The sequence below is a fragment of the Lolium perenne genome, chromosome 6, assembly GCF_019359855.2.
Source record: "Lolium perenne isolate Kyuss_39 chromosome 6, Kyuss_2.0, whole genome shotgun sequence".
Taxonomy (NCBI): domain Eukaryota; kingdom Viridiplantae; phylum Streptophyta; class Magnoliopsida; order Poales; family Poaceae; genus Lolium; species Lolium perenne.
In genome coordinates, this window is record NC_067249.2 from 64927521 (window position 1) to 64936277 (window position 8757).

At 43.4% G+C, this 8757-nt stretch overlaps 1 protein-coding gene across 1 annotated transcript; it reads left to right on the forward strand.

Annotated features, from left to right (window-relative positions):
• The first annotated feature begins 5330 nt into the window (after positions 1 to 5330).
• LOC127307519 (uncharacterized) lies at positions 5331 to 8757 on the forward strand. The gene is made up of 4 exons (XM_051338236.2): positions 5331 to 5474; positions 5682 to 5898; positions 7459 to 8370; positions 8533 to 8757. The coding sequence occupies exons 1-4, from the start codon at positions 5374 to 5376 to the stop codon at positions 8566 to 8568; spliced, it is 1266 nt and encodes a 421-aa protein (XP_051194196.2). The 5' UTR covers positions 5331 to 5373; the 3' UTR covers positions 8569 to 8757.

The window sequence follows — 8757 nt, forward strand, 5'->3', positions numbered from 1 at the left end:
CATGTGGTGCCCTTACTCATTCAGAGTCATCTGTTTCCAATTGAGAACATTTGAAAAGAGTTCTGTTCATGACAATGCGTACAAGGTGCTAGAGAGAGCTAAACGTTGTTGTGTTAAATGAACGATCCTGATAAGAATTTCAACCTTTGTATACCATCCTTCAACCTGAAGAATCATTTCATTATTCTTTGAGTTCTGGTGATACACAAACCTTATTATTGTTTTTGTAATGCTTATGGCAATGTTTACTGTGTGCTTAACCAAGTTTTATTGTAGCTAAATGTTTACAGGGTGCTGTAGAAAGTTTTATAAATGTTTACAGGGTGCTTAGATACCCGAAGTGCTAAATGTTGTTGTGTTAGAGGAATGATCTTGATATGAATTTCAACCTTGTTACCATCTTCAACCCGAATCAGTTCATTATTCTTTTGATTACCCTGTAAACATTGTTATTGTTGCTCTAATGCTTATGTTGTTAAGATGTGATCTCATTATGCTAATGGCATCTACTGTGATGGAGCAACATGAGAGTCAAAAGGAGCTTGAATATACTCCTCTTGATAGATTTCCTACCTTCCTGTTTAAATTATGCTAACGTAATTCAGTAAATCTAATTGTGTTACTGGTTATTAGTCATACCCACTAAACCTCACAATCCTTGCCGCTTGCATATGGATGGTGGAGCAATGGAAATACTATTATGAATCGCTTGTTACATTCATGTGAAAAAATATTTATGTGCTTAGGGATTTATTCACAATTAGGAAACAGAAGGAGCTTTTATTACTGTAACAATTACATTGTCTTTGTTGTACAATAACTTATTTGTATGGAGTGGGGCGGTGATAAATTTTTTGCAAATGGTAGTTTGAAATGAGTACCACTCTTTGTGATAGTATCTTAGGATAAGTTGATTTTATGATGGGAGTTATGGTATTTTAAACTCCCATGTTCTTATGGATACTCTAATTTCCTGGTTTTTGTGTCCCTCAAGACAAATTAGTTGTCCTTTCAGCTGCTAAATTTGTGATACATTGGTTCATATGGTTTTTTAGATATATAAAGTAACATATTTACCCACTTTCTGTACATATATGCCCATACAACAATGCACTGTATTCTTTCTATCAGTAACTGTGTTAATGCTTCAACTCAGGTGAACTTTTGCTATTGGGGTATCCTCTAGTGAACATGCTCTAGCAAGTTTTATTGTATCTTATCTGAATATGTAGCTGAAAAGTTTCCTGGTTATCAGTCTTACCCACTAAACCTCACATTTTCTTGGCACTTGCATATGAATGTTGCAGCAGCGCAAATGGATGGTGGCATGGTGCAGCATGGTAATCATATAATGCATCTCTTGGTTCATTCATGTGAAAATTATTTCTGTACTTAAGGACTTATTTGTAATAATGAAACACAAGGAACTTTTATTACCGTACCAATTACGCATTGTGTTTGTTGCGCTATATTTTATTTGTATGCAGCGAGGTGGTGATAAATTTACTTGCAAAAGGTAGTTTGACTACCACATTAAACCTTTACACTATTTCTGATAGTATCTTAGGATAAGCTGATTTTTGTATGGGAGTTATGTTATTTTGAACTTCATGTTGTTATGGATATTCTAGTTCCTGGTTTTGTGTCTATCAAGACAAATTAGATGGCCTTTGAGATGCAAAAGTTATGATACCTGGTACATATCGTTTTCTTGATTTGTAAAATAGCATATTTACCCACTTTCAGTATAGAATAGCATCTACAATGCATTGTGCCAGGTACATTGAAAGTATACATAAAACAATGCATTGTGTCCTTTCTATAGTAAGCATGTTAATGTTTTAAGCCAGGAGAAATTTTGCTATTTGGGTGTCCTCTAGAAAACATGCTCTGGAAATATTTATGGTGTCTTATCTTATCTGAATATGTGTGTAAGCTTTTTGTTACCCGAGAAAATTTCATACTAGCAGCAGTGGACCTTGGCATGCCCACATTCAAGCAATGTTGCTCAGTTGCTAAGTAGTACTTCTGATCTTTTACTAGTCATATATTTTCTACAGTTTCGTGGTTGAGATTCTTTATTTTGCTATTAACTTGATAAATTCTATATTATCAATGTAGCGCTATTATATTGTTACATATCATTGCAATTTGCAAATAGTTGTTAGAAATTCGACCTTTCGCATGAGTATTTCCTCAAAGTACTGTATGTAGGAACTAGCAGTAAGAAAAGTAATTAAGAATCATTTGAGACACATTCCTGTATGCACAGAATTGTATGGTTGTTATATGGGAAGCTTTATATCTTTTAGAGTTTCAGTGGTAAAACATATACATGTATCTTGTAACTCTGCTCTTCATGTTTGGTACATTCAGCAAGGAGTACTGTACCTAAACAACTTGGGGACTGAGTAGTGGAGAAAGGTTGAGTTTTGAAGCGGCAGCTTTGTGAATCGCTCGAACAATGCAAACAACAAATTAGTGGAGACCCATTGCAGTTTGGAGTAATTTGTGCCTGCAGCAGGGTGTGGAACCAGCTAAGGTACATGTGGGATGTGGCCAGTTTGCGAGTGCTTCTTATCTATTCCTTCCGTGCTAAAATAAGTGTCTTGGTTTTGTCTAGATGTGGATGTATTTAGGTTCATTTTAGTTGTAGATACATCGGTATCTACAAAAAGTTGGGACCTATTTTAGAACAGAGGGAGTAGCTGTCAACACTTCACTAAGGCTATTTATTCTTAGCTGTAAACGCAGTACTGTTGAACGAAGTTTAGTAACTGGAACTATTAGATTGACTTGCCTCTTTTGCTTGCAATTTAGTGCTTGGCTGCTCAAATCCTCTGTTAGCTTGACTGCCTGGTTAGATTTTGGGGGCATCAAGGAGCATGCTGATGTTACCAACATCTAGCAAATACTGCTAGTTACAATTGTAGCAAGAACTATTCTTTACAACCAGATTCAAGCACACTGAACCTAAGTACCTAACCGATAAGGACAGAGAAAATGCCTTCGGACAATCAATTTTGTAACTTGAAGCACTCTTCCTTGAAGCACTACTGATGCAACAGGAGCATTGGCCGTGAAGATTAAATTGAAATTGTTTTGTTAGAGCACTCACTCTATCCTAAAATTTCCTTGTAGATATTGTTCTCTTGGGACCATGTGTCTAGAAAACACTAAAAATCTGGTGATCTCTGTATCTGGCACATTTCAATGTGTTTCTGAACACTAAAAGTCTGGTGATCTCTGTATCTGGCTCATTTGAATCTCGCCATTCAGAAGATTTTCTTATATTATGCAATTGTTATTTAGATCATACTTGATGTGTAACAGAGATATTTTAATTTCTTGCTGTATTATGTCTCTTAAACTCATGGACATTTTTTTTCCCTTTGTTTTCTTCTCTTACAATATATTTAACCAGGTGGTTGTTTGCAAATGTGAATATAGTTATTCACATATTTTTTGGCATATGCTTTGATTGTTGCCCTTGATTGTATTGTCTTGCCAAATGTACTTGATTAGCCCCTTCTGCACCATTTTTAGCCGTCTTGCCTGTTAGTCATGCGCATATTTTCAAGTTCAATCATTTGCTTTTACTCATGCAGTCTGTTTATCACTCCAGCTGGTTTCATTGCTATCCCCATTTGCAGCGATTCACCCTGAGTATATTGTTTCTGGCTGCACGCAAATTTATTCGTCCCAGGTGTTTATATTCGTGCTCTTATTTCCCTTGTGTGCATGTTATTTTCTCAACATTCTAAATCTCTCGGGGCATGCAATGATTGTTGGTTTCACATGCATCTGATATCAGTATAATTATGATTGTTGGTTTCACATGCATCTGATATCAGTATAATTTGTTGTACTATTAGTGATGGCACTTGTTCCACCAGACCCGACCACTGTCTGGCCATTTGTTTTATCTGATAATACAGCATAAGAAGGTTGTAGGGGCATATTCTAGCACTGTAGAGCTAGTATTTTCTTGTATTTGATTTTGTTAACTACTGGAGTGGAATTGGCCATGGCGATGACCATCTTCTGTTGTCTTCTATGTTTGCAAAAAGGATTTTGTGGAAGTTCGGACTATCCCTCGAAATGCGCATGTTTTAGTTTTTTTCTGTTACTTTGTTACGCTTATCTAGCACTTCGTGTTTACCTTCTATTCCACCAGCTTTGAACAAGTGGGGGAAAGCAAGGTTGGTTATCACTGTTGTTGAACGATACCCCCACCACGTTATTTCGAATACATCAGATATTCTTCTTTTGAAACCTGAAGTTGTATAGCTATACTTTAGGTAGCCTCCAAAGGCGCCGCGAATTTTGCGCGCACAACGGCACCCGCCTTTCCATCCCCTGTGCAGGGTTTAGCTGAGCACTAATACCTTATTATTAGCATTATAATCTACAACGATGATCCGGTGATTAGATCTTTTCCTTGCTGACTAAACTATTGACCTGCTATCTTGTTTCAGCATCCCCAGATACTGCGCGCTGGGTGTCTGCTGTTGGGCATGCAGGGCAAGCGTCTCCCATGTGCCTGATGCCGCGGCTGTGGCTGCGGGCAATTCCGTGCGCTATTCGGGCCGAGAGCGACGGACGATTTGTGTTTGTGGATCGCAGAGCTGGAGTACCTGTTCGTGCACTAAAGCTTGGTCATGGCTCCTTTTCCAGTTCATGCTGATGTCCCTGCCTTGCTTGGGCTTTCTTCTCTCCGTCGCTGGCTTCGCTTTCGGATGGTGTTACCATTAATGGGTCAGCTGTTGATGCATTGTGAGCCAGCTAATCGGGGGCCTCTTACGCTGTTGTGCTGGTTCCAGCTTCGCTGTGCTGAGAAAGGGTACGCGTTGTAAAAAGAAGAAACATGATTCTTTTCGAATAGTCGTATATACTCCATACTGTAATTTTCTTGACGATTCTTTTATGTCTTCTTCTTTTTCGTTTTATATGTACTACTAGCAATATGCGATATTATTCTGGAGATTGCTTACTGCGTGTTGTAAAAAGAATCATGTCAAAAACCGGGTCATTTCTTCAGGAAGGTATTCTGATCTAACTAATTCTTGTCATCATCCGGCCGCACCCAACCGTAGACAAGCTACGTGGTTAGATGATGAGTTCCATCTTCTCCCGTACTGATCGAAAGATAAGAGAACCCTGCCAAACAAATTAGGTCGAAACAGAAAGCTGGTGGTACACCGTTGGCCGCGAACCTGGAAATCTGAGTACCCATGCCCGCCTTCTGTTGATTTTAACAAACAATTGAACAGAGATACAGTTGTGTATAAACCGTAGATAACATAGGAGATGGCATATCTAGGTTGTAGATAATTTGCATCTTCGTGTTTGACCAGGTCAGCCCTGTGGAGGATGGAAATGGCAAGTTGGCGAGAAGGATTTATGAATCGCCGGGCGAACCACCACCGTCCTCCTGCCCCCTTCTCCTCCTCCCCTGTATGTATGTACGTAAGGTAGGTGAGAGTGTTTTTAAGCTTTGAGCTGTTCCTTTGGCTCCATCCTCCTTTCCATAAAAAGCACAGCACATTCCACAACTACCAGCTTGCCTTGCTTGCGCCGTTCCGTCCCGTGGCCTCACAGTAACAGCTGTGTGTCCTGTCCTGCGTCTTCTTCTTCTGTTGTGCTCTGCCCTGCCCCTTTAATTAGGACGCTGTCTGCAGGTTCCTGGCTTCTGAATCCCCAATCATAACAAGAACCATCCTGCTGCCGCTGCCGCTGCCTCTCTCTTTTCCCCTTCTCATTTTCTCTAGCGATCGATCAAGATTGAAGCGAGACAGAAGGAAGAAGAAAGAAGAGGAGGGAAGAAGAGAGCAGGATCAGCAGAGAAGTTGTCGCTCTGATCGGTTCTTCAGCAGGCATCATCGTTTTCTAATGGCCGTGAGTATCTCCATCTCAGTACCTTCACATCATTACATGTCTCTTCTCTCTGTGCTTACTGGTGCTTTACGGTTTACCTAGTGGTGCATGCGCGCATGCTTCGACACCGCCATGGCTGCTTGATTCTGCATTTCTTATTTTAAATGTTTTTTGCTCATGATTAGCTACATTTGCATAATGCTTTCGGCCTTCTCGGTTAAGTAATCTGCCGTACGCAGGGTGTGTGTAGCGTGGAATTGACCATTGTTAGGTATGGAACGATCTGAATCATGGGCGGCGCCTCCGGCCCCCATGAACCCATGTGCGAGCAGCAAGTTGGCAACACGCGTTGGCGTTGGGTAGCGGCCATGATTATGTATGGTTTATAGTTAGGCAGCAGCACCAGACACCCGTTCGGCTCACGCATCTGGACTCGATCGGGCACATGGCGCCAACATGATCCACGATCAGGCCGATCATGACCGGCGAAGGGATAACCCGATAATGGCGTTTCTCAAGAATTCTCGACAACAGAGAAAGGGGAATGGGGTTTGCTTCGTTTGGGCAGGACGACGATTGTTTAGACGTCAAGGCCACTCATGCCTGCTGGTCTACAACGCATCTGGCTGGTCGACGATGTGTGGCTATCCTTGGCCAACGGGGTTTGACATTTGCAGTATAAGTGACGGTTGACGTGGGCGTGCTACTCTTTCCGTCTTATCGCTTTGGCGAATACGCGTACACCGTTTAGCTCTTCTTAGCTGGGTTTTGCTTGCTCTGATCTTGGCTGTCATGTCTAGTTGTCTACTTTTATGCATGTCATGAATTTTCAACCGGTCAGGAAATGTCTAGGTATAGATCGAAAAGATTTTGCTAATTCTACGTCAACTCTTTGTTCATGTAAATTACTTTTCTATCAATGAATTACGTGATTGCTCAAAAAAAAAAAAAACTCTCGACGATTCGTGCTAGCTATTAGTTGCAGCTGACATCTTCTCAATTGTATGTGGTTTGCAACAAAGGTTTTTTTTATCTCGTTCTCGAGAAAATACCCGTGGGCATCGGTATTAACGGAAATACCGATCCAAATGCCTCCGACACTTTTCAAACCAAATTTAAAATTTTATTTATAAATTCTTCAAATTTGAGTGAATTACAGAAAATTGGTAAGTACCGGCCTTTTTCTTTTTACCGGTGGGTACCAAAAAATGTTACCGGCACACGAGATTTTGAAAATATCAACCGAGACAAAGAAAAAACCCTGTTTGCAACTAAGCTTTCACTACTTGCACATATTGCTTTGTGATCCGTGTTGATCATGATTCATGACTGATGTCCGTGAAAAAATAGATCTCACCGTTGTGATTTATGTCTGTATGGGTTGGAAATGATTTTTTTTTGGTGATTATGTAAAATTTGACTTGCATAAAAAATTATGCGCAACATACTATTATTCACATGAGGGAGTATAAAAATTATACAGTAGTTTTTTTGATTTTGAGTTTTCAGCTAGCGAGAAAATGTACTCCAGATTCTCATGAAACATTCAACGCATTAAGATTGGTGTGTACGTGTGTGCAGGGGACAGCGGCAGTTCCAAAGTTCGGCTCGTGGGACGCCGAGAACATCGGCTACACCGTCTTCTTCGAGAAGGTGCGCGAGAACAAGACCGCGCCGGTGCCGGCCACGGCGGCGGCGGCGCCCAAGGGGCACGACGACTACGAGTTCGACCCCTACGAGCACTACGAGAACCTCAGCAGGAAGGCGGCCTCGCGCCCGGCGAGCTCGCACGGACAAAGCCACGGCCACGCGGCGCCGGCGCAGTACTACGACAACCCGAGCAGGAACGCGCCCTCGCGGCCGGCAAGCTCGCACGGCCAAGCGGCGCCGGCGCAGTACTACGACAACCCGAGCAGGAACCCGCCCTCGCGGCCGGCGAGCTCGCAGGGCCACGGGCACCCGGCGCCGCAGCAGCACTACCCGGGGCAGCACGGCAACGGTGGCTACCACCGGCGGAATGGGAGCAACGGCAGCAGCGCCGCATCCGAGGTCAGCAGCCGCGGCAGCAAGTTCTCGCCGCCCAGGCCGTACCAGCCGCGGTACGGCAACAACAACAGCGGCGGCAGCTACCCCCAGCCCCAGCAGCAGTACGCCGCCCCAGCGCCGAGGCACCACCAGCATCAGCACGCCGCGCCGGCGCCGAGGGTGGCCGCCTCCCCGCCGCGCCACGCGCCCCCGCCGGTGAACGAGCGCCGCCCGGGCCAGGTCCGTGCCGCCAAGGCCCCCTCGGCCGTGCCCAGGTTCGGCGTGTGGGACGAGCAGAACGCGGCGCAGGGCTTCACGGTGCAGTTCGAGAAGGTGCAGCGGCAGCGGGAGGTCGCCAAGGTCGCCGCGCCGGAGGTGCCGCCGCCGAGGCAGCAGCTCTCGCCGGACCGGGCGGCGCCCACGTGGGGCCGGCCGCTGAGGAAGCCCAAGAAATCCTTCCTGTCAAAGGTACGTAAACGAGTAAACGTGACAGTGTGACACGCTGCGATTTACAGTGGCGGCTAGAATTCACTTTCACTGCATTTTAAATTCAAGCAGAATACTTTCGCTGCTATTTACGCTGCATTTTTACAGTGGAACAGAATTTGATTTTACTTTTTTTGTGTGCAGGTTTACAGGTGCCTGTTCCCAGTGGTCAGACACTGATCGAGCAGCTGGATGATAATATTAATCCAACCTTAAGGAGTGCTATACTTTTTGATCGCATACGTGTTTTCAGACAGGAACTCTGTACTGTACACAGTATTTCATTTGTTCATTTGTTTTTCATCATATATATAATCCATGTATATCGATAAATCACAGCAAGATAAAATGACTCGGCGTATTTACATA